This window comes from Macaca thibetana, chromosome 5, assembly GCF_024542745.1.
Source record: "Macaca thibetana thibetana isolate TM-01 chromosome 5, ASM2454274v1, whole genome shotgun sequence".
NCBI classification, from domain to species: Eukaryota; Metazoa; Chordata; class Mammalia; order Primates; family Cercopithecidae; genus Macaca; species Macaca thibetana.
In genome coordinates, this window is record NC_065582.1 from 125,551,272 (window position 1) to 125,577,421 (window position 26,150).

Here is a 26,150-nt window from a genome sequence, read left to right on the forward strand (position 1 = left end):
GCCTATAGTTGACCGCCTTCTTGCTATGTCCTCATATAGCAGAGAAAGCAAGCAAGCTCTTTGACATTATAGGGGTAGCAATCTCATCATGAGGCTCCTGCCTTCATGATCTCATCGAACCTAATTACCTCCTAATGACTCCATCTCCAAGTATCATCACATTGGGGGTTAGGACTTCAACATATGAATTTGGTAAGGGGAAGTGAGAGACACAAGCATCTAGTCCATAGCAGACAGTGAAATCTCTTGACCAAGTAAGGGATTTTTTTCTGAAACTTCTATAGCAACGAGCCATCACTCAACCATCCACCCTCATGGTTGGATTAATGCTTTTATGAAAGAAGCTGAAGGGGTGCCCTAGTGCCCTTTTGGCATTCCCTTCCTTCTGTGCCTTGTGGGGACATCTAGATGAGAAATAGTCCTCACCAGGCACAGAACCTATTGGTGCCTGAATCTTAGACTTCCTGGTCTCTGGAACTGTGAGAAATACATTTCTGTTGTTTCCAACTTACCCAGTTTCAAGTGTTTTGTTATGGCATCACAAATGATCTAATGGACTAAGACATTAAGAAAAGGGAGTATTCATATTCAGCAATGATGCTGATGATGGCAGATGGCCATGGACCCCCTTTGTTGTTTCTCATACCCTGTCATTGCTATAGAAGCTGGGAAGAGAAGGAGTCCATATGAAAAAGTCATTACAAAATGAAGATTTAGAAGTGTTATTTTCTGTCCAAGTTGTTGTTCTAGGAGATACTTTAAAAGTGTGTTTCTCTCAAGTAGTTGACAGTCTATTTGAGCATGTGGAGCAGTTCGGCTGTTTTAAGGAGCTATGCCCAGCCTAGCATAGGCAACCAACATACAGAAGAAGAAATGCTGTTAATGGAACATAGATTTTTGTAAAATGTATTTTCAGTTGGCCCTTGACTTACTTTGCTCTATCTCTGCAAGACCCGTATTGATGTCTTAATTCACCTTGCTGAACTTGAGGCAATTCTATCCTTTTAAGTTTAGGAGGCAAGATCGGTTGCCTAATCTGACTGACTCCTTTGAGTTTGTTTCTGTGTGGGAGGGAGAAAAAAATGTGTTTTTTTCCCTTTACAAACCAGGGACAAGATCCCTTTGATAAAGGGAAACAGTCTTCTTTTTTAATCAAATACTTTTTTATTTATAAGTAAAATAACTTTTGGGGGGCAGCAAATGGGAAAGGTGAAGTCTCGTACTCTAGAGCATGATTCAGATAGATAGGCACAAATTAAACACAGGGAGTGATAGTTTGTTCTGCCTAAAAACAGTAATAAGAGGGGAATATAGAAACTGGGGCTGGATGGGAAGATATTAAGAAAGAAGAGGGTGAGAGAGCAAGCAAGAAGGAGGTCGGTCAGGGCTGTACAAGAAGAGAGTCAGGTGGTGTTGACACGAGTGGAAAAGATCTTTTTATATTTTATATCTAGTTCCTTGATACAAACTTGTGGTGGGTTTTTTTTTTTTTTTTTTTTTTTTGAAAAAGTGATTGGGGGCTATCTGACCTGGGGTTTAGGGCATGGAGGAAACAGCATGTAAAGGAGAAAAGACAGAGTATTTGGTAAAGAGAATTTAACAGCAATAGGAAATAAGAACCAATGATGCCAAGGATAAATGCAGTCTTTACTCCCGTATCACTGAATTCTTGGAAATATGGGGGTAGGGGTGGTGATGGTAATTCTGTTTTCTCCCCTTAGGTAGGAAAAGCATTGGGCTAAATGTACTTTCACTCTCTCCCTCTCCTTTCTTAAGTATTAAGGGACAGACTATGGGCTGGAGGACTTTGAGGATGTCCATCTCATGACATTTGGGTTATATCTGTTCTATGGGGCTTATTTTAAGCTCTGTAACTTCCAACAGGGTTCACTGACTTTCTCCCAAGACCTTAGGTACTGTCCTCTTTTCAGATCTGTTTTGGTGCCTCTGGGTCTTGAATATCTGAGAAAATATAAATATAAACATTTCAATAATTTTCTGTGGTGAGACGAGTATGACAGATGCGTCATTCATTTGTATCAATGAATGAATGAGGACAATTAGCACATAAATCCCGAGTACAACAATCTGAGGGTAGGGGTGGTACCATCCAATTTCTATTTATAAAGCTATTTATTTCTATTTATTTATGCTTGTGACAAATGTTTTGTTTAGGACCACAGGAATCACAAAGATGAGTTTTTGAATTTAAGAAGTTAATGGTCCAGGAATAATTACATAGCTTACAAATGACTGTGATATACCATCAACAAGAGGTTTCATGAAAAAAAAAATCTGAAAGGTTTAATAAGTTGTCAAAGGTGAGAGGGCTCTTCTCTAGCTAGGGACTAATCAGAAATACATTCATGGATAATTATTTGAATAGACCTTAAGGGTTGGGTACTTTTTTTCAAGCATTGATGGAGAAGGAGAGTGGAGATTTGAAAACATTTTCAACCAACCAACCACCCAATCCAACAAACAAAAAATGAAAAGGATCTCAGAAACAGTGAGGAGAGAGAAGGAATTTTCTCACAACCCACATGTATAGCTCAACTGCTCTGAAGAAGAATATATCTAATATTTAACACTAACATCATGCTAACAATGATAATAATTACTTTCATTTTTTAATGTCTGTAGGTACCAGGCAGTTAGAAGATATTATTCCATTTATTTTCAAAATAAACTTCAGGGGATAGATCATTTTCATGATATATGAGAAAAATTAAAAATCAGGTTAAATTATTTGCCTAATGTCATATAGCTAATAATTGACCATAAGACAATTAGATTTGAATTAGTTTTGCATCTTTCTAATACCAAAGTTCAGTTTACTGTTCCATGTTGCTTCTGAGTCTTTTCAAAGACGTATGAAAAAGTAAGCGGAATCAGAATTACATCAATGCAAAAGCATTGCCGTGAACTCTGTACTTAGGACTTTCAGCAATAACACATATAGATTGAGGATTGTTTGCCGTTAGTATACAAACTCTGGTACAAAGCTCCTCTTTATTGCTTGTCTTGGAAAATTTGCTATTCTTCATGGTTTCTCTTTTCACTACTATCTTTTTTTCTCAACCACTCACAGGGCTACAATAATTGTCTACGAACTTATGATTCTGAAATGTCTAGCCTCAATCTTGTTCCAGAAGATAAAAAGTAGCATTCAAATGCACATCAACCTCTCCACTTGGAGGGCTTAAAGACGTTTCAAAATGCAAACCCAGGAGTTTTGCCTAGAATGCTTCCTAAAATGTGTCCTGTAGCACATAGGATCCTCTTGTTCCTTAAAATTTAATTACATTGAGCCCAGTGCTCATCCCACCTATGGGCAGATGAGAGTGAAAAGGGAGCCTGATTAATAATTACACTAAGTCAATAGGCATAGAGCCAGCACTGTTTGGGTAAACTGGTCACTTTATCTTAAACTCAATATATCCAAAACTGAACATGTACTTAGTTACTAAGTCTTTGACTTTATCTCATTCATACCGCTCAGCTTTATCCAGCCCACTTATTTGACAGTATTATTGCGAAAACTTCCTAACTGGTCTCCTTATCATAGTCTTATCCCCTTTTGAAACAAAAGAGACAAAGTACAAATATGATTTTTATTAGCTCCCTTTTGTTGTCCATAATAGCCCCAGAAAGAGGAATAAAGTCCATTTAAAAAGTCTTTGAGAGGTGGCCCTTGCCAACTTTGCCAGGAATTCCCAATATCTAGTATGTTCTATTAAACTTTGTGCCTCTTTGAAATTGCATTTTCTTTCATTCCTTAAGTGTGCATTGTTCTCCCTTACCAGTTGGCTTTTCCACTGCCTTTTACATTTTCCTGGAACACTATATCCTCCCTTTTTATTTGACTCACCTCTAATTTTCTTTCAGATCTCCACTAAGATGTTACGTCCTCTAGAAAGCCTGACTTGACCCCTCTAAAGATGCCCGGAGTTCCTCTTTTCATTCTACTTATCACAGCATCCATCACACTATGTTGTGATTACTGATATTATTGTCTGTTTCTCTGATTAGGCAGTAAGCTCAACAAGAGCTAGATGGTGCCTGTCTCTTGTTGCTCATTATTCCCATCCAAAAACAGTGCGTGGAGTGCAGACTTAACATTTTGTTGGACGAATAAATAAAATCCCATCTATCGAGTGCTACTTTGTGCAAGACCCGGTTCTGAGGCAATTATATTTATTGATGAATTTAATTCTCATTTAACCACGAAGGAGGTACTATCACATCCTCATTTTATAGATGATAAAGATAAAGCCCAGAGAAATTAATGAACTCGCCCAAAGTCATGTAACTAAGTGACAGGGCAAAAATTCAAACTGGTCCCCAACTTTACATGATTAATACTGTGCTATACTGCCTCTCTGATCATATGGCATGGAATGGCAGACATCTGCTCCATAAGGCAGAATATGGAAGGAGATTGGAGGACGACACAAATGCAGCATAATATCAGAGGAAAAGTCCAAATAGGACCTGGACTGACAGAAAAGTTGTTACTCCTGGTGTAGTCTCATCGACATCTTGATGAACTGGTGGCTGACACAACACACATTGGCTTGATGTGTACATATTATTTGTAGTTATGTGTCTATTTATATATATATATGTTTGTAATATCGAAATAGTCATAATTTAGTAAACGCCTACCGTTTGCCAGGCATTTTTACATTTGTCCCCTCTAATCTTTTGATGAGATGATCAGATTGGATTACTTGGCCTTGAAGATTATATTTATATATCTATATCTATATCTATATCTATATATATCAGAAAACCTGAAATATGTTTTGTAAAGTTATAAAGGTTTCAGATGTTATGGAATCTGGGATTTGCCAAATGTAACCCCTTTCTCTACGTTAAACCCATGGTTGGAGCAAATACATTTATTATTCATTCAGCAAATGTTGCTGAGTCCTGACTATGAACCAGGCACTGTGAAAGGCTTTGGGAGATTTTGCCCATGCTTGGACAAGCTTATGTAGTTTGCTTCATAAAACTCCATTTCAGTTCTTCATAACTAATACTTCGTGACTATTGCTTTTTAGGTATTCCTTCCTAATAAATACTTTGGCTTTCATGTATTTGAGTAAAGTCCCCCTTGAGGAGGAGTAGAAGAACTGCACTTTGTAAATACTATCCTGGAATCCAAATGGATAGACAAGGATGGTGCTACCTCTTCCTGGAGAGTACGTGAGCAAGGCCTGTTTTCTTAACATGTTCCTTAGCACACAAAACCTAGGAGAGCCACACATAGCAGAAAATGAGAAAAACCTAAGAAATGAATGGGAATTTTACTCGATTAGCATGGAAGACCTTGTTTATACTATGATAAATGTTTGTATTTGCTGGAAGTGCTACTGATGGTAAACCCTTTTTCTTTAAATGTGTGCCCTAGTAGCTTGCAGTATGATCTATTTTTTGAGTACTGTACTTACCTTATCTAAAAATTTATGTTGAAAATTGCATACTGCTGTTTCACTGAAGAAGTTTTGAGAGAGAGATAGAATTAAATTCACTTACCTTACCATCTAGAGAAACCCGATGTTAAAACTTTGCTGTCCATTATTTCTTTTATTCAACACTTTTTTTAGAGGGTGGGAGGAGTAAAGAGGAGGTACAAAGATACACAAATGAGACCCCTCTCTATATATTGTTTTGTCCTGTTTTTCAGTTAGCAATATATTATGAGCACATTTCCATTTCATTAAATATTCTTCCACAAAGTTATTTTGATGGCTGTATATCATCTTACTTTATGAATGTACCATAGTAATTTATTTCCTGGTGTGGGTCATTTGGTTTTATAATCTTACCTTTAGAATAATGAAACACCTGTGAAGCTTTAGAAAATACTGGTGCCTGGGTCCCAACTCCACAGATTCTGATTTAACTGGTCTGGGTTACAGACTAGGCACTGGGAATTCAGAAAGTTCCCCCAGTGATTCTAATGTGTAACCAAGATTGGGAACCCTCATAGACATGGATGATAGGAGGTGAACCACTATTAGCATCCATCATTTAGTATTAACATCATCATCTTGAGTTGCTAAGTGAATGGTGCAGCTGACCCACTTCATAAAGACACATGTGCAAATAAAATTATTATAGGACTTGGTTTATTAGGGCTTGTGCTCTAAGTTTTCTATGTTAAGTCATACATCACATACTAAATACTTTAAAATGTACCTTATTGACATACATATTAAGTGAAAAGTGTTTTTGAGCTAAACAATGACAGCATAATTATCAAGCAATGATAATTTGAAAAGAATTTATTATTCTGCAACTTAGGGACAAGTCATCTCTTTGAATTATCCGTAGCTTGAGAATATTTGTTATATTTGCAAAATGAAGAGTCTGAATTGGTCAGACCATGTCTTGTGTGCCTGGCATGTAATAGACATTTGATAGTTTTAAACAATTAATGCATTAGATGAATTGCATACCAAATCTGATGTCTTTTCTTTATGGCTTCATTAACTTCTTAATTTGAGAGGAATTAATTAATCTGCAACTTAGGGACAAGTCATCTCTTTGAATATTCTGTACTTTGAGAAGAATATTTGGTATATTTGCAAAATAAAATAAGCTTGCAATTTTTTTTTTCTGCCCCAAAGAGGTCTGTGTCCTTGAACATAAAATACAAATAAGTGCTATGCTGTTAATTATTGGCAAATGTCCCATTTTCAACCTAAGGAAATACCATAAAGTAACAGATATACCAACAAAAAGTTACTAGTTAACAGGCATTGCCTGAAAATAGTATAAAAGAATTTCAGCACGATTTTCCATATTCTGCTTCCACCACTGCCAATAACAAAATAACTAGCAACCATGAAGTGGGTGGAATCAATTTTTTTAATTTTCCTACTAAATTTTACTGAATCCAGAACACTGCATAGAAATGAATATGGAATAGGTGAGATATTTTGTGTTTCTCTTTATCAAAATTTCTTTTCTCTATATCAAAATTTTTAAAATTATAAAATTTGCATTTATTCATTTGTCTTGATTTATTTATCATGTTTATTATTCCACATGGAGAAAAAATATTTAACTGGTGGATATATTTAAATTAAAGATAAACTTGTAACTTTACAAGAGGTTTACAAAATTATAGCAGTGTTTAATGTGACAAATGAATGGTTTGTATGTTTCATGTTAAATTAATTTTTACACATTTATTTAATTGGTATGCATATTAACTTTGAAAAATTTTATATACACCTATATGTACCTATATGTGAATGTAAATAAAATTTTATATGTGAAGAAGCCAGAATTGTGCTCCTTCACATAGAAAACTCCCTCAGACTAGTAAAATAAGTAACATCTTTATTTTTAATACAGAAAATAGGTCACTATTTGATAGTCTGAAGAAGAAACACTGTGACTGGGATGTGAATGGCAAACTGTAATATAACTATGTTCAAAAGAATGCCTGATATATATTTTTAACCATTTAACTTTCAGGACAACTACAGCACTAGAGTACAGGGAAAAACCAAACAACTGGAAGACAAAATCTGGATTTTAGTGATAGGTCTACTATAAATTATGCCTGTTAACTTCATTCCTTAGTTTCCCAGTTTTCTCAAGTATAAAATTAAGATGCTTAGGTTATCTCTAATGTTCTTTTAGTTCTGAAACTGTACAGTTCTAACTGAAATACAAACATTCATATGTAACAATGATTACTTTCCTGGTTGCAGTTGAAAACACGTTTCATAAAGTTTATTTTGCTTTCCAGCTTCCATATTGGATTCTTACCAATGTACTGCAGAGATAAATTTACCTGACCTGTAAGTTTTGCTTATATAAATCTACTTTAAATGTGTAAAGCAAGGATAAGTAAATACTTAAACAAAATTGGGTAGCCCTGTGAGTTCTTAAAAGCACAAAAGCAATTTGGACAATTTCAAGAAAAGTTACTGATACTGAATATCAACTTGATGTTGAAGATGTTAAACTGTTGACTAATGTCTTAGACATTAACTTCTCGATTCCTTGAAATCCCATGAGGCAAACCAAATCAGATTTCAGAAACTGAAGATTAGTGTCTGATCAGTGACAGCCATATACTAATTCAGGAATTTTTCTCATCAGTATCAACAGGGTGATATTATAATGTTTTCTTTTCTGTATACTATTTAAATCTTAGCAGCAAACCATAGGTGATAAAATATTCTATTTTCTGTTATTTGTGGAGAGTATGTTAGTCTCTTGGATGTCTTTCCATCCCACATTTTTAAAATTTCTAACGAAGAATTTAAAGTAGTGTGTTGCTGTTACTCCTTGCACATCCAAACCTGCATAAGGACTGCTTTGAGTCAATCCATGAGCACTGTAGTCTTGGGTTTTACACCTTGCTCATACTGGGAGTAGACACTGTTAGAGGTCTGTCTAATTACCTTTTTTTTTTTGCTTAAATTTAAAAGTAACCGTAAGGAATGTAGATACCCTCAATTATGGGTGCATTGCAGTAGATGGATGGTCACAGAAGGAGGAACCACTCTTATGGGAAATCCACTTATTTTAGCCTTTAACATCTATATGTATATTTATGGGAAAAGAAAACAAGAAAAAGACTGAAGTTTCTTCTCAGATGACTAGAAGCTAATTTTACAAATCAAATGTCTAAACAGATTACAACATAAATAGAAAAGAAAACAAACCAAACAAACAAAAAACTATACTTGAGAAAAATAAGCTTGCTACAGGTCTGTTCCTTAAGGATTCACATGTATTTTTGTTTCAGGGCTACCATATTTTTTGCTCAGTTTGTTCAAGAAGCCACTTACAAGGAAGTAAGCAAAATGGTGAAAGATGTATTGACTGCAATTGAGAAACCCACTGGAGATGAACAGTCTGCAGGGTGTTTAGAAAACCAGGTGAGTGAATAATTTCAAAAAAGCATTGTGATATTTGACTAAAATTTAGCATGCCGAAGAGAAGATACAAAAATAGCAATGAAAAATGCATTTAAATATTTGAAGAGCTATTATATGAAAGAGGGATTAGGTTAATTCTGAATTGCTAAAGAGAGCGGAAGAGAACAATAGGTAGCTATTGTAAAGAGACCATATGAATATGATGACTAAGAGCTAAGGTTCTGAAATAAAATTATCTTGATGACTATGGGCGTATTACCTTTTTTGAGCTTCGGTTTTCTTATCTATAAAATAAGAGATGATAATAGCTCCCATTTCAGAGTTAGCATGGAAATTGATATAACAATAATAGTAGCTAACTTTTATTATACACACAATGTGACTGGCATTATTCTAGGAAGCATAACGTGTACATTGATAATAAAAATATTTTACGACATAGGGGATAGATAGCACTGATGAACCAGAATGGTTGTCCAGTGAGTCAAGAGATGCTGGCTGGGGCTTCTGGGCAGGATATCAGCTTTGCTTACCTATATTCATTTATTAAACATTTAAAATAATCCTTGAAGATAGATGCTAATCTTCCAGTTGAGGAAGTTGAGGTGCAGAGAATTTAAGTGACTTTCTTAAGGGAACCACCAAATGGCAGAGCCAGGATTTGAACTAGACCATCTGGCTTGAAACTGACAGTCTTAGTAGCTTCTTAACACTATAATTATAGTGAATGTAAGATGCATAGCACATGGTTAGGGTTGCCAGGGTTAGCAAAGAACAATAAAACATAATACCCAGTTCAATTTGAATTTTAGATAAACACTAAATACTTTTCTTAGTATAAGGATATTTCAATGTCGAAACTCAACAAATAATATTTATTATTATTTATTTTATCTTAACAAAGAAACAAACTTTATAGTGATTAGAACACTCCAATTATAAACCAACATGCCCAGAGAATACTCTATTATGGTGGGATTAATTAGGTGGCTGAAAGACAATGTACCTGGAATATCACAGAAGAGATGCCCTTTTAAATATATGGTTTAAGTACTTTCCAATTTTGAAATTTATGATTTGACAAAAATTTCTGTTTTGCATCTCTATTTTTGTCTTGTTGTGATAATCTTTTCAAAATGTGCATAAAAAACACAAAATACATTATCTATTGCAACTTTACATCCAATTAGAGGTTCAAGGTAATGTTACAGATTGCTGATTTATTCTTGTAAATTTAAAGGTCTACCTTTTAAATGAAGATTGGGAATTAGAAATCTTATGTAAGTGTTCCAGGATTCTCTAAATATTACTGTAGCAACTATAAAAGCTACATAAAAGTTTCCTCAGATGCACGAAACACATGTATTTCTCGAGGCTTTCTGTGGAATATTGGTGCTGTCATCTGAGTTTGGTAAGAGTAAGTCACAGACAAGGAAGCACATACATTTTAACACATTTTAGCTAAATCTGTAATTACAACAAAGAAAAGTGTTTTTTTAAAAAATCATTTTTTCAGTTTAAAATCCAACCATTATTTCATTTCAAAATCATTTTTATTTCTAATTAAAAATAATATGTAATTTTTTATTGCCTTGTAAGGATGGCATGTAAAATGAGCATTGATGTTTGAAATGTGGTATGTGTATATGAATATATATATGTATATACCATAATATATACATATGTATTTGCAATTCCAAAAGTTACATCTTTAATGAGAATAATGAAAATATTATTTTGCTCAGTTTCTTTTTTATTTATATTTAAATTTAAAGTTCTGTTGTACATGTGCAGGATGTGCAGGTTCATTACATAGGTAAACATGTGTCATGGTGGTTTGCTGCACCTACCAACCCATCACCTGGGTATTACGCCCAGCATGCATTACCTATTTTTCCTAATGCTGTCCCTCCCTGCACCCCACCCGCTGACAGGCCCCAGTGTGTGTTGTTTCCCTTCCTGTGTCTATGAAACATGGTTTATATATTTATAAAAGCTTATATATCTTAGTCCAAATTTTTGATAACACAAAAAGGAAAAACAAAATAATTCAAAATTGAGAAAGAGAAACAAAATATTGCATGGCTTTTTTCCTTTCATTGTTTGGAGATTAAAGTTTCATTTTCCATAAGGCAGCAAAGAAATCTATTTCATCAGGCTAAAACAAAATACATTAGAATGTGTACGGAAAAATTTTCAGAATCTATAGTTCTGATTTTAGACATTAGAAAATGTTTGTGTCTTATAGATTTTTAAAGCAAAGTTAGTGTCTTTCACTAAACATAAAATATTTCTTGTAGCTACCTGCCTTTCTGGAAGAACTTTGCCATGAGAAAGACATTTTGGAAAAGTATGGACTTTCAGACTGCTGCAGCCAAAGTGAAGAGGGAAGACATAACTGTTTTCTTGCACACAAAAAGCCCACTCCAGCATCCATCCCAGTTTTCCAAGTCCCAGAACCTGTCACGAGTTGTGAAGCATATGAAGAAGACAGGGAGACATTCATGAACAGGTAAGGATCCAGTTTAAAGGTAGATGCAAACCCCAGAAACACAGCAATGGCAAGCCTAATTTGGTATTTTTGCAATGTACTCATGTACTCCCAGTAAGAGGTATAATGTTTGTTTGGTGTTGTGTCTGCTGAGGTCCCAGGCAAGGTAATTAGGAGAGCACTATTTAGTGTAACTTTGTTTCCATAGCATGCTAGATGTAGTACAGACCACAGGACAGACCTACCAGAGGTTCCATTAGTCCCTTGAGAGATATACACCTTGTTTTCTTCTTCTTTTTTCTTTTTACCCCTTCTACTCTCAATTTTACCTTGTTCAAGAATGTATTACTATTGCACAAAATTGATGCTTTCCAGAGCCGTATATTGGTGTTTTGTATTCACCTAATTGCCTAGAAATGAAAGTTAGAGATCCAAGCATGGTCAAGATACATAGACATGGCAAAGGATTACTGAACACTTAGGATGTTGTGGAAACATGTCTGCTTGCACAGAGGATCGGATTAACACTCACAAACAACCTTTGAAGCCTCCTTCTCCTCTTCCTCTTCATTCTTCTTCTTTCCCCCATTTTGTTGATAGGAAATTGAAGGTAGGAAGGCTAAAACAACTGGCTAAGGGCACACAGCTAGTACATTTGACATTTGAGAACATGTTCTCTGTTGGAGAAGCCTGTATGTAACTCTTCAGCACTTCTGCCTTCCATGTTACTCCTAAACCAGATAAATAGAGAGACTGCCCTTAGAACATCTGTGCTATGGTGACTATCCAGGTGCATAACCCCATTCTGCACTGACAAGGGATACAATGTGCATCTTTCTGTTGCACTTAGCAGAAGTCTGGCTTTGCTGATCCCTGAAACATATCTGAGTAGGCTTATTGAAAAGGACCTTTTAATAAGAATCATAGTTAGCATGCCTGCCTATTTTCTCCTCATAATAGAATTGGTACCATCTGTCAGATATTTTTCCCCCCAGCATCTTTAGTGAGGAAACTTTTGACAACATGTGGAAAAAATATGATGATTTTCTCCTTAGAAACACAGTAAAGACAAAGTCAAATGCTTTTGTTCTTGTTATTTGAAGCTTTAAGTAAATCCTAGAGTCCAGTTCCAAGCAGTAGTAGTCCTATTTTTAGGTGTTTATAAATCTTCCAGCTCTATTTCATTTCACAGATTCATTTACGAGATAGCAAGAAGGCATCCCTTCCTGTATGCACCTACAGTTCTTCTTTTGGCTGCTCGCTATGACAAAATAATTCCATCTTGCTGCAAAGCTGAAAATGCAGTTGAATGCTTCCAAACAAAGGTATCATATTTGTGTGGATATCTGAACCAGTACTGTAGTCTGACTATGACTCATTAAAAAAAACAAAGTTAAAAATGAAAATGTGCTTAATGTGGAGACTATCATTTTTGGAATAGAGAAATAGTTCAGCAATCTGATATTCTTCGTGTGAACAAAACTGGATTTGCTGGTTTTTATTATCTATTCATTAAGTCAACAATAACTTTATTATTAGGGAAGTGAGTTTGATGGGATAAAGAAGGAAAGACAGAAAGAGAGAAAGGGAAAGAGAGGCTGCTATAAGTGGGAGCGAGTAAGTGAAAGAAAACAGAGAAAAGGAGAAGCAGAGGAGAGAGAAAAAATAAAGGCCAACTATCATAAATGCTTTATACTCACTGTTTTTTTAATCCTTAGAACAAATTTGAGGTGTAAGTATTTTTGTCCTTTAACAAACTAGGAAAGAGGTTTAGAGAAGAAAATATTTTTTTAGGTTTAGAGAGTTAGAATAATATCCACCATTAACTACTTGCCGCCAGCAGTCCTACAACAAAAATTTCTTGAGAACTGTGACTACTCTTAGTGTCAAGCTGTGATACAATCGTATTTTTTGTAACTGAGAAGACATTTAAGAAATTAGCAGGCTTGAATTTGTCTTTAAGCTGTTTAAAAGTACAGTTTTTCATTGGTGATCCCCAATATAAAAGTTATGTTTTTGTTTCAAGGTATTTTGAGTAAATTTGTCTGGCACAGATGCATATAAACTAACCTCAAAGAATAAATGAGTCAATAATATTCTGACATAACGTGTGACATCTATAATTTTTAGTAAAAAACGTATTTTATGGAATTGCATTTTACCTATACTTGTTGTTTTTCTAAATATTAGAGCTCATAAAGAAAATATTAGTATATGCTTTCATGACATCTTGTTTCTTCTACATCTAGGCAGCATCAATTACAAAAGAATTAAGAGAAAGCAGCTTGTTAAATCAACATGCATGTGCAGTAATGAAAAATTTTGGGACCCGAACTTTCCATGCCATGTAAGTTCAAGCTCTATCTAGGGAAGAGGGTGAGAGCTATAGAACTACCCTTTTGCAATTTGGGTTCGTTTTTCTAATTGTTGCTGTTTTAGAGAATGAAGACCCCTTTGAGACCCCTTTGATGAGGGCTAATGGGGTTAGAACCATGAACTCGTAGGATCAGAAGGAAGCCAATGGATAAGTCAGTTTAACACTTACTAAAGCCTAGCTGAGATAATAAATGGAAAAGACTTTTATAGTTTGTGTTATTTACCTCCTCTTTAAGACACTTTAAGTTCTGGTCTGCAATCAAATTATACTTCATTACTAGACCATATTTTTCCAGCCCTTCTACAAAATAAGTCAGCCTTCACTGAGTATCATTTACAACTTTTGCCTTAACAAGAAATTCTTTACATTAATTGTGTTTCTTAACTTTCTATAAGGCTCTTTATAGCATTTATTGCTTCCCATAAAAATATTCCCTTGAGGCAATAATATTAGAATCTAGTGTCAGGAGAAAAGAACATTTTAAATTATATAACTGATTTAAAGTACTCATCAACTCTTTTATGATGAAACATTTCTAGTACATGAAAATATCTGAGCTGCTAATCGAATAGTAGTAAGTATATATATTCAGAGTTTAGTTGATTGCTGTTTGGTTAAATAACACTTTAAAACATATTGTAGACAATGGAAATCTATAATGAAGTTTTTATTAATGGAATTAGTTCTAAAGACTGAAATTTCTTCCTGTAAGAAGTCAGATTTATGCCTTAACTACTCTCCAACTCAACTAGAAATTGAAAGATTAATTACCTACTTCATTTAAATTTATCTTAGTAATAAAATAGAAATTGAGATAGTATTATAATAACCTTATCATTTGCTATCCATAGTGAAAGCTAAGTGGTCTAAATTTATAGAGAAGATCCATCTTTATCAGAAGCAGGCATAACACTATCTTCTCTAGGAACAGTGGTTTTACAAAGACAACTCTTAAAATTTAATGAAATATGCAGAGGAAACCAGAATTTTTATTTCTTACTTCTTTTTTGGCCACATTACTCTCTTGGCACAATGGTATGCCTGAAATGTTTAATCTGCTCCACTTTCTTGTCCCATTTCATTGATTTGCACATACGCCTCCTTTCCTGGATTCTCAGAAGTATTTTTTACCCCAGTAAAAAATGGTTCTCATTTCCATGGAGTTTTCCATTTCTTAATTGTTTATTCTTTTAAAGTTTTCTGTCCACTCAATACAAATGCTCAGCATCAGAGTGGAATGGCAAAAAGAATTTACCTTAATTTTTAAGACATGTTTTAGGAAGAGATAAAATTCTTCTAAACCATTTGTGAGGCCAGGTCACAGTTTACAGAGCTACCACCTTGAAAGACACAGCTGGAATCAAGCCTTACAACCTGTTTCCTTTTCTTTTTAAACAACAAGGGAATTTCACTTGTTACTCTTTGAAACTTCTACTGTAGTAATACTCTGTAAATTCTATTTTGTTTTGACAGATAACGAAGAAATTAATTTCTAATTTCTTTTTTTTTTTTCCTAGAACTGTTACTAAACTGAGTCAGAAGTTTACCAAAGTTAATTTTACTGAAATCCAGAAATTAGTCCTGGATGTGGCCCACGTGCATGAGCACTGCTGCAGAGGAGACGTGTTGGATTGTCTGCAGGATGGGGTGAAGAGTCTTACTTCTTAAAAAAGATAATTTTCACTCCCTTTTCTTTCTTTTTGTCTCATTCTAAAAGGGAGAAGGTTGTCTGACTTGAACTGGTTACAGGGTATGGAAACTAGGTGACTCCGTAAATTTGCAGACATGTTGGTAGTAAAACTTAAGCCATCTTTTGTTGATCCTGGTTTTCACTTTAGCTATACCCCCTTTTGTGAAACCAAGGCCCATCTATTTCTTACTTCTAAAAAAACTATGAGAACTTCTCAGAAGGCTTCTACATAGTGTCTTAGAGGACAGGAGGAAACTAAGTTTTAATGTATTTGTTTTTTCATTCATTTATTCTTTCATTTGACGAATAAATATATGTTAAATACTTTCTATCTGATTGCCACTGTGACAGACACTTGCTATAAAAGCACAGGCTGACCTCGAGGAATTCACAGTCTGATAGGAGAGGTAAGACAGTGACCTCCTTGGAGTTAGGGACTGCCTTGGTTTACTGTTGTCTCCATAGCACAATGCCTGGCACATGGAAGGCATTCTATAATAGTTTGTTAAATGAACAAATACAATAAAAATAGCACAAGAATCTGTTCTACAAGATAAAAAGCTAGCCATGCCAAAGAGAAGTGTGAATAAAGGGGTCTCAGCGAATTAGAAAACAACGTTTAAAAAACCCAGTAACAGTTTCCTGAGTGTGCTCTAGTCAGTGGTGACTTAAGCAGTGTGGCATTGGCTTATTTTGGCTAACCCTAGACTTTCTAGATATTACAAGAGAGGCTTGTTGACCCCCAGATTACTCTCTCTCTATGGGCCCCAGGGCACACCAAAGAGATTAAAATCCAAGGAGCTTAAAAATTACTGCTCTTAGGTCCTCAAATGGCTTGATAACCAGCACTGGACTATGGTTTCCAGAAGGCTGAAAGTGAAGATAAAATGCTCATTTCAGCCTACTCCGATGACAATTCAGCTGAGATGCTTGAAGTCAGCAAGAAGCTGAGGCTGCAGGGGAGACCTGAGAGTGACAGTCCCTGAGGAGTTGGGGAAGAAGTGAGAGGAGGCAGTTTGACAGGCGACTGTACTACTTCACTTGTTTTTCTTCTAGAAGTATCTACCTGCATACTAGGAAAACCAACAAGAAATATTTTGTTTTTCTTTGAGCTCTGTTTTCCCATTTTGAACTGACCATGTTACTGTTTCTCATAGTCATTTTTTAAAAGTTAGTTTTTTCAATTTTTGGAACTCATAACCACCCTTTTCCTTTAAAGTGGAAACATTAATTTCAGTATGGTATATAAGGTGGATTTTGATAGCTGAACAATGGGTTCTAATTGTCTTTGCTGAGAATGTGCAGAATTTTCAGTCCCATGATAGGTTTATATAAGCTCTGCCTCTCTCTGGCGACTTATGTGCACTGCTGTTTTATCTATAGACTGCCCTCTGAAGGTCATAGTCAGTCACCCATTTTATTTGAGTACATTTCCAGTATGTTCTTATTTGTAAAATTTTTGGAAAAAGTTAAAATAACATTGCAGGTTGTTTAGTGGCAAATTTGAATGCTAATAGAAATATATACAGCAATATGCATCCCATTTTATTTGAGTACATTTCCCTCTTATTTGTAAAAGTTTTAAATTAAACAAACAGGGTAACAACTGGAAAGAAGAATTGAACAAAGTGAAAGGAGAAAACCCAAAAGTGGGGAGAAAGCACTAAAACGGGAGATAAGTTAAAATGCCTTTTTTCTTCTTCTTTCCTTCCTCCTTCCCCCCCTCCCTCTCTACTTCCCTTTCCCCTTCCTTCTTTCCTGGACTTTTTTCCTTCTTTCCTTGTTCCCTTCTCCCTCCCTCTCTTCCCTTTCTTCCTTTTTCTGAAGCTGACTTTGAGATCCTTTATTAAAGAATAAACCTTTAAAACTTATACTTTATTTTCCCTGTTGCAGGAAAAAATTATGTCCTACATATGTTCTCAACAAGACACTCTGTCAAACAAAATAACAGAATGCTGCAAACTGACCACACTGGAACGTGGTCAATGTATAATTCATGCAGAAAATGATGAAAAACCTGAAGGTCTATCACCAAATCTAAACAGGTTTTTAGGAGATAGAGATTTTAACCAATTTTCTTCAGGGGAAAAAAATATCTTCTTGGCAAGGTAACACACTCTGTAAATGTATGTTCATACAAGTAAAAATGATTATGTGGCTGACAGATTTGCATTGTTGAAATGGAGAGTGATGGTTATGGTTTTTGAGTTCAATATGTGAAGATATTTGGCTAGAATGTTCGGAGCCAAAATAGATTTAAGTAGATAACTAGGGAATAAGTAATGGAATTTGGTGTATAATGGTGAAGCTTTCACAATTGTGACTCATTAACTGCTTTGCTTATGAAGCTGGATTTTATTTCACGTCAATTTCTCTGGAACCACAAGCATTGTCATCCTGTAAAGATTACTCATATCAAGGCTGCCATTGAACTTTCAAAACTTTTCTCCAAAAGATAACACAATAGATAATGCTAGATAGAAGACCTTTTATAGGAACAGTTTATTGGCTATGTATTAACTTCAAAACATGTTTAGAGGCATTTGCACATTGTTTGTTTTAATACACTTTAAGGGAAGCAAGCAATCAAGTTAATACGTTTTCTTTAATTGTATAGTATGTAACTATGGACACTACTAGAGGAGGGATTTGTGCAGCACTTAGGACATTACACTCGATAATTTCCCAGGGTCTTTCTAGATTTAAGAGTCTGATTCTAATGTAGTAATAAAAGTAATGGCCCAATTTTCTTTTTACTATTGCCTGAAGATATTACTCTATTGTTGCATTAAAATTAAACATTCACACATTGTTTGCACTGCTAAATAAATTATGTAAGCTAGAATAAAGTTCAGATTTAAGAGGCACATAGTGACAACTTATTGGTGACAGAACTAATCCTATAATCTGGGAATACCATTAGTAAAGTCAGGAATTATCTTTAAGTTTACACATCCATGCACATCTAAAGCTAATTGTGTAATAGAAGCAGTTCTTCAGTTGCAAAGGTTCTTTGCAGTAGAATTTTCTCAGCCAGGAATGATCTTCCCCCAGATACTTGTATGGCTTCCTTCACTCAGCTGATCTCTGTTCTGATATCAGCTGCCGAGAGAGAATTTTCTTGACCACACACAAAGTTAGTGGCCTCTCCACCTTGGGTATCAACCCTTTTCTTCTTTTTCATCTTTATTTATTTTCATTGATTTATCACTAACTGAAATGAGATGGCCTATTTTTTGTTTGGTTGTTCTGCCTCCCTATAATGTGTGCTTTTCAGAGGGCAGGTATTTATCTTACACATCATTGAGTCCATCTGCTTAAAGCAATGCTAGCAGAGAGTAAACACTGGAAAAATATCTGTTGAATAATTGAAAAGTCAAATTGAAAGATGGAAGAGTAAACAAAAAACCATTTTACAGGACAATTTGAAGGATCACAGTCTTCATTAACAGTTTTGCCATTCATATAATTCAAATCATATTTGATTTTCAGGTTTATTTATTTGAATTTAACTTCCACATGCCATATTATACAGGAATAACTAGAGAAGTGAGGGCTCCTTTTGTCTCTTAGTTCCAATAACTTGAAATATTTTTCTCCACATATTTCAGTTTTGTTCATGAATATTCAAGAAGACATCCTCAGCTTGCGGTCTCAGTAATTCTAAGAGTCGCTAAAGGATACCAGGAGTTATTGGAGAAGTGTTTCCAGACAGAAAACCCTCTTGAATGCCAAGATAAAGGGGTAAGTTTCTCTAGAATTTTAGGGGAGTGTGAAAAACTGGATTGATGTCATCTGTTAAAAATGCTGTTGGTTTGAAAGTCTCTAGTTGTTAACTAGTTGTTAGCCAGCTGTATCTATTAACTAGTTGTCTAGATATTAAACTGTTATTAACTAGCAGTCAGCAGCTAGTGGTTTGCTTTAGAAATAAAAATGTTAATCGCTTCTCGGCCTTTTGGCTAAGATCAAGTGTAGAAATAAAAATGTTAACCAAAAGTTCTATGATCCACAAATAAAGGTAGTATTCATTATTCATTTTTGGATAACTTTTGAAAGGCAAGAATTTGGTACAGAAAGAACTGTAATCATTTATCCAAAGACTGAGTTTTGCCATTAAATGATTTTGTGATTCATAAAGTTTTAAACTTAATCTCCCCAAAATCCATTTTCTTTAATTATCAAAATTTATACTTTACCATCTTTAATATTAACAAATCTCTGATTGGTTTTATAATAGTATATAATATTGATCAACTTTATATACAAAGTTAAGCATCCAAGAAGAGAAAAATGTATATGTAATAATTCTTCATTTTCAGGAAGAAGAATTACAGAAATACATCCAGGAGAGCCAAGCATTGGCAAAGCGAAGCTGCGGCCTCTTCCAGAAACTAGGAGAATATTACCTACAAAATGCGTATGTTTTTGTAAATAGTATTTTTAGCGAATTAAAATTATTAACAGACAAGGGAAATATAAATTCAAATTAGTAACTCCATAGCTACTCTAATCTCAGTTCCTATTTCAGACTGGAAGTCAGTGTAATCTGACTACCCAATATTCTGGAAGAGAATGTAGCCTTCCCCATTCTCCTCCTTTGGAAGCAATGAGAATGACCTGTGAGGTCTGATCTGTGGTATTGACTTTAAGTTCCCCATACTGTGCAAATGTTTGCAGTAAAGATATCCATTCTGTCACAGTCTGTCCTAGTTAAAACACCAAAAGATCACAGTTAAAAATTAATGAAACTCTGAGGTTTGGAATACGAGTCAGCCTTCTGCCTGGAGTTGGCTTTTTCATTGTGATGTGCTTTTATAATAGGAGTACAGGGAGTGGTTGTTAGAGTAAATGCATCTCAGAAGTTGGTTCAAATACGATGTAGATGAAACAAATGAGCTGACCTCATGTCTTCTGACATGAGAGAAGAGAGTCTGTGAGAAGAAGCAAGGTGGCTGAAAACTCGTGAATGACTCAGCAGGACTTAGTAGAAAAAAATGCTTCTTTCAGATTTCTCGTTGCTTACACAAAGAAAGCCCCTCAGCTGACCTCATCGGAGCTGATGGCCATCACCAGAAAAATGGCAGCCACAGCAGCCACTTGTTGCCAACTCAGTGAGGACAAACTATTGGCCTGTGGTGAGGGAGCGGTGAGTGTCTGCTTGGTTTAGTCCCATCTCTTTTCTGCCCTGTTTGACTTGAAATAGCCTCATAATTCCCCTGTAGGGAAGATGGTAAAAACCAATGTAGAGATGGCTTTAGGAGGCTTGTTTGATTAGTCACAGTTGGAAGGTGTGAGACTCAGCTCTGGATGGCAGGTGTGTGGCCAGGCTTCCTGTTCTTCCAGGATGGCTGGTGGAAGTGCAGCCAGTTTAGTCAACAACATCTGAGCCAACTTTATATATTGGAAAGACAGAATGACTAACATGTAGCCCATAATTCATAACTTAATTCATAATTTGTAACTTCAACTCACAATTTCTGCTTTTTGTTCATATATTTACTTTGATGTTTTAAAAAACTTTATCTTTGATTGATTAAAATTAGTCATACTATTTTAGCCATACTTACATTTTTACCTTTTGTAGTATAATGTTATCATTGTGACATTAAGGATAATTTTTTCCCTTTCACAGGGTATAGGGTACAGCACAGGATAAGTATCATGTTCTGAATAGTAAAATGACTTTCGAGTCAGTAATGCCAATATTCTTTACTTCCTAATGTCACTAGTGTCATACATAAGATTACAGGATGAATTAAAAATATTTTCCCCATAAAGTCATAATTGCAAATGAAATTGTCTATTTTATCCCTTTTCCTCTTGATCATAATGGGGAGTTATTTGCTACTTAGTCTTCCTGTAGTAAAATTTTTCCCCAAAGGTTAACAGTAAAAGGAGAGTTTCCTATGATTAAACGTCACCTCAATTGTTTCTTGAATTCCCCCTGTTGGGAGGCTGCAGGGATGCAGGATGGTGTAATGGTTCAGGAGTGTATGTTCCAGAGGCCACCAGCCTACAGCCGCATTCTACTTTCACTACTCTTTAGCTGTATCACAGTGGGAAAGCTACTTATGTCATTAAGTTTGAGATTTTTCATCTGACATTTGAGAATAAAAATTATACCACCCTCACACGACAGCTGTTTTAAACAAGATAATCTGCGTAACTCACACAGCACTAGTCTGATATATAAAGTGAACACAAAACATATTATTTCTTAATACAAGTTATTAATAGGTGATTAAGAAATATCTCCGAAGTAGGCAAGGTAGCAAGATTCTACATTAGGAAAGTCTTAAAAACCTGCAAAATTGGTCCTATTTCTTTTCAGTTAGGATGATATAGTAGCTGCAAGTATATACATGTGTATATGTATACGAATAAAAGGGGTAAGTTTGTGCTATTCTTACCTTCAGATACCGATTCTCAAAAGAAAAATGGAAAGTTCTACTAAATACACATGGGAAGCATAAAGGCAGAGATATTTTCATCCTTTAGAAGTGTGTATGTAACTGGAAGCATGTTTCGAATAGCTGACACAAATAGCTAAATGACTATCCTCAACATCACTTATGGACTACCTGCTGCTACGTGCTAAGGCTTAGCCCAAACAAATGAGTAAATGCTGGAATTAACAATATAGTGTCACATGATCCTATATAGCAAATTTTCCTGTAATATTAATTGTAAATTGCTGGACATTGAAATTATTGCAGTAGTTTTCTGAAAAACTGGACCAACTTCATGACTAATGCCCAATCTCCTTGCTTTTTTTTCTCATTCTCCTAACCAGGCTGACATTATTATTGGACACTTATGTATCAGACATGAAACGACTCCAGTAAACCCTGGTGTTGGCCAGTGCTGCACTTCTTCATATGCCAACAGGAGGCCATGCTTCAGCAGCTTGGTGGTGGATGAAACATATGTCCCTCCTGCATTCTCAGATGACAAGTTCATTTTCCATAAGGATCTGTGTCAAGCTCAGGGTGTAGCGCTGCAAACGATGAAACAAGAGTAAGAAACTGTTACTTGCTAGCATGGAAAATAATGACAACCCCAAAGAGCAACTGAGACTTCTACCTCTCTCACCTAACACTATTGGGCTCACTAACAGAGCATTACTCCCAAAGCACTTAAAATGTCTTTGAAAATAGTTTTGTCTCAGTGTCTTCCCAGCCTCATTGGGGAAGCAGGTCTAGAAAAATTAATGAGGGCAGACAATTTCCTATTTGTAAAAATAATCTCTGTTGTAACTATTATCGTGATATGTATTTGGGGTTTGAGGAAAAGTGGGCAATCTATTCTGAGGAATTAGAGTATATCTTTGCAGCAAATTTGGGTACTTCCATTCCAAGCACAGGAAACACATCATTGAATCTTTTTTTTTTTTTTTTCACATTATTTACGCTTTGAAGAGAATAACTATCTTATTTAATTCAACCATGCCATTTGGGTGTTAAGAAATGACATGTACATTTCAGTTCATTGTGGGAGCTCTTTTGTAATGGTGATGGTCATGCAAGTCAATGGAGCTTATGTTCTTCAAACTCACATGCATTTTAATCCTCACTTGTTTTGTAAATAGTCTTCCTTCATTGGAAAACCCATTCTTCTCTTTTTTCCTTTATCACAGTCTGAGGTATGTTTCAAGGTATGATAAGAATGTTGCCTCTTCTGGCAAGCTTTTCCTATTGCTCTGATCTACTTACTCCCTATTGCTCTGGTCTAAGTCCAACATGAAAGGCTTGCTAAATAAGTGGTGCAGGCAATTACTGCTGCCAGTGCCTAGATAAGGGTGGGATAACTGCATGGGCAGGATTCAGAGATCTGGGTCTTTGAGTGTGGATAAGACACAGTTAAGAAGAGAGGACAGGAAAGAATATTCCTAGGGGGTGGGAGGAGATTGCCTTCCACTACACATAAGTATGGTCAAGTATGAAATAGTGTTCCATCCATAACCTGCACAACTCCAGGCCGGTGGAACACTTGGCGTGTTTTCACCCTCAGTCTTTCTACTTTAAGTACTAGACAAGGTGTGTGTGGTCAGTCTGGTGATAGGTTGATGGAGTAAGGGTTTAGGCTCTGAGAATTCTCTACCAGCAAGGCTGTAGAAAAATAGCATTGCATAACAGACTTCTCTTGTATTTTGTTTTGTTTTAAATCGCAGGTTTCTCATTAACCTTGTGAAGCAAAAGCCACAAATAACAGAGGAACAACTTGAGGCTGTCATTGCAGATTTCTCAGGCCTGTTGGAGAAATGCTGCCAAGGTCAGGAACAGGAAGTCTGCTTTGCTGAAGAGGTACATGCAGCTCATTTCATACTCAAAATACTTGCTATGGAATTTTCTGTAGTGGATAATGAAAGGAAGACCCTACAAATTTATAACTTTAAAATATTTTCAGAGAGATTTAAATTTCATTGAGAAACAGATTGAAGGATTTTAGAACATTAAAAAAAATCACATTTTCTTAATATTAGGAAGAATTATAATATTAAAATATATTGATAGAATTAGTAATTTTAATTTATTTCATAGTAGAGAAACCCATAAAGTGAATGTATAAATAGTTGATGGTAATTTAGATAGTTTCTGGCCTAAAATTGATCAATTCAGCTACATTGATAAAAGGATTTAATAGCAAATTAATTATGCAAACAGAGTATTAGGAGAATATTTGTAGAAAATGTTTTTGAACTCATTTAGAAGCTTGCCTTTGTACATCAACAGAGTAGTACTTAGGAGTTATTTTAATTACATAGTAATTTTAGATGGATAATTAGCTAGGTTTTTTTAAACTAGAGAATTCTACCTAACATTTTAAAAAAATTACCTTTTTTCAGCTTTATTGAGGCATGATTGACAAATACAAATTATATCTGTTTAGGGTATACATGTGATGTTTTGATATATTTATACATTGTGAAATGATTATCACAATCAAGACAATTGGCTAAATTTTACAACTTTTTAGTTGTATTGCTACATATATTTGAATATAGCAACACTATACTTTAAAAAGATATTCTATAACTTAGTCTTTTTGTCAATTTTGCCTTTCTCGCCATGTAAAATCCAAAGACAGATGTACTTAGAAATGTAGAGTTTTTCTATAAATAATATAATTAGATGCATTTGAGTATGTGCACTTATCAGTATATGTGTGTGTTTTTGGTGGGATCAGGTGGGGTGGGACATAGATAATCAAATTAGATAAAACTGGTAAAACAGATTTGATGTAAAGCATTTCTGAAAAGCATGACAGAAGAAGATTAATGTTCTATAATCTGAGAAGACATTTATTTAGCTATAGAGAACATGAACAAATAGTAGCAGTACTTTATCTGCAAACCTTTTAATTTCTGATAACTTGTAATTTGTAGAGGAAGGGGAAAGATTGAGTCAGAATAGGCACAGATTTGGAGATTGTTATAGAAAAAAACTGTTGATATGAATGAATATTGTTTTCTCCCTGGCTTTTACTATCCTAGATTGTTGGCATCAGAGATGTATTTCTTCATTTTTAACTTAGTTAATCTACAAACCCGTAAATTCACCCCGGATTGTAGAGTGTTAACTGTATGATTGGTATAATAATCCATTTCTTTATCTGATTATGTTTATTCTTAATTTTCAGGGACAAAAACTGATTTCAAAAACTCGTGCTGCTTTGGGAGTTTAAATTACTTCAGGTAACAAAACATTCAGACAAGATTGAATATAATGTTGATTCTCCAGAAATATCAATCCATAATGAGACAGATCATGAGGATTGCCATTAATTCTCTTAAAAATAAATGGAATTCAGAAAAAGTTTATTTTAAAAGCACTTGAACAAAATTATGCACACAATGTTAAATTAGTGGCTCAACTATGCAAAATCCTTTTAGGTTATTTAAAAGGCTTCAACAAATGCTATCAGAAGACTTTCCTATGTATCCAATATTTCTCTGATATAAAATAATAGAACCAGTTACTTACTGCACCTATTAGTTTAATTAATATTTAATATATTTTTGCTCATATTGCAGGGGAGGAGAAGACAAAAGGAGTCTTTCATTTGGTGTGAACTTTTCTCTTTAATTTTAACTGATTTAACACTTTTTGTGAATTAATGAAATGATACTTTTATGTGAGATTTCCTTATCATAGAAATAAAATATTTCCAAATGTTTCCTTTTCCGAGTCTATTTATTTATGAAAAGTTATAGATAATTTCTTTAGTTTTGTATACTATTGTCTGAAGCAGATTCTGTTAAAATAGCATTAAGTACTGGTTATTATAGGAGATTAAAGCCATCCAAGGATGGATTTACAGTACTAGATCACTTGGTGAACTGAAAACATGTTCCCAAGTTAAACACTATTTGATGCTGCCAGGGCATTTTGTTCATTAAATGGCCATCACTGAAATATTCTAACAGATAATCTGGAGATGAGAAAAGAAATTATTATTCTTCTATGGGATCTATGAAAATTTCACAACTACTTTTTTTCTCTATCTTACACAGTTCAGTATTCACAGACATTTTAAAACATAAATACATTGTAGCTTTGATTGAATATAATTAATATTTTCATAAATTAAATTTTTATTCCACAAATGTTTACTAAGCCCTCAGTGAGTACCAGTCCCTGTGCTGGGTACAGTCACTGTTCTCCAGTCACTTCAGTAGAG

The 26,150-nt window shown here is 34.8% G+C and overlaps 1 protein-coding gene and 1 pseudogene across 1 annotated transcript; both read left to right on the top strand.

Moving 5' to 3' along the window:
- The first annotated feature begins 1,793 nt into the window (after positions 1–1,793).
- On the top strand, positions 1,794–25,646 carry AFP (alpha fetoprotein). Its single transcript, XM_050790320.1, has 16 exons — positions 1,794–1,913; positions 5,067–5,207; positions 7,772–7,823; positions 8,780–8,912; positions 11,213–11,424; positions 12,596–12,728; positions 13,653–13,750; positions 15,298–15,427; positions 17,364–17,578; positions 19,082–19,214; positions 19,790–19,887; positions 20,478–20,616; positions 22,264–22,487; positions 23,641–23,773; positions 25,110–25,164; positions 25,504–25,646. The coding sequence occupies exons 2-15, from the start codon at positions 5,171–5,173 to the stop codon at positions 25,152–25,154; spliced, it is 1,782 nt and encodes a 593-aa protein (XP_050646277.1). The 5' UTR covers positions 1,794–1,913; positions 5,067–5,170; the 3' UTR covers positions 25,155–25,164; positions 25,504–25,646.
- Positions 19,410–19,521, top strand: LOC126955914 (uncharacterized; annotated as a pseudogene).
- Positions 25,647–26,150: the final 504 nt, after the last annotated feature.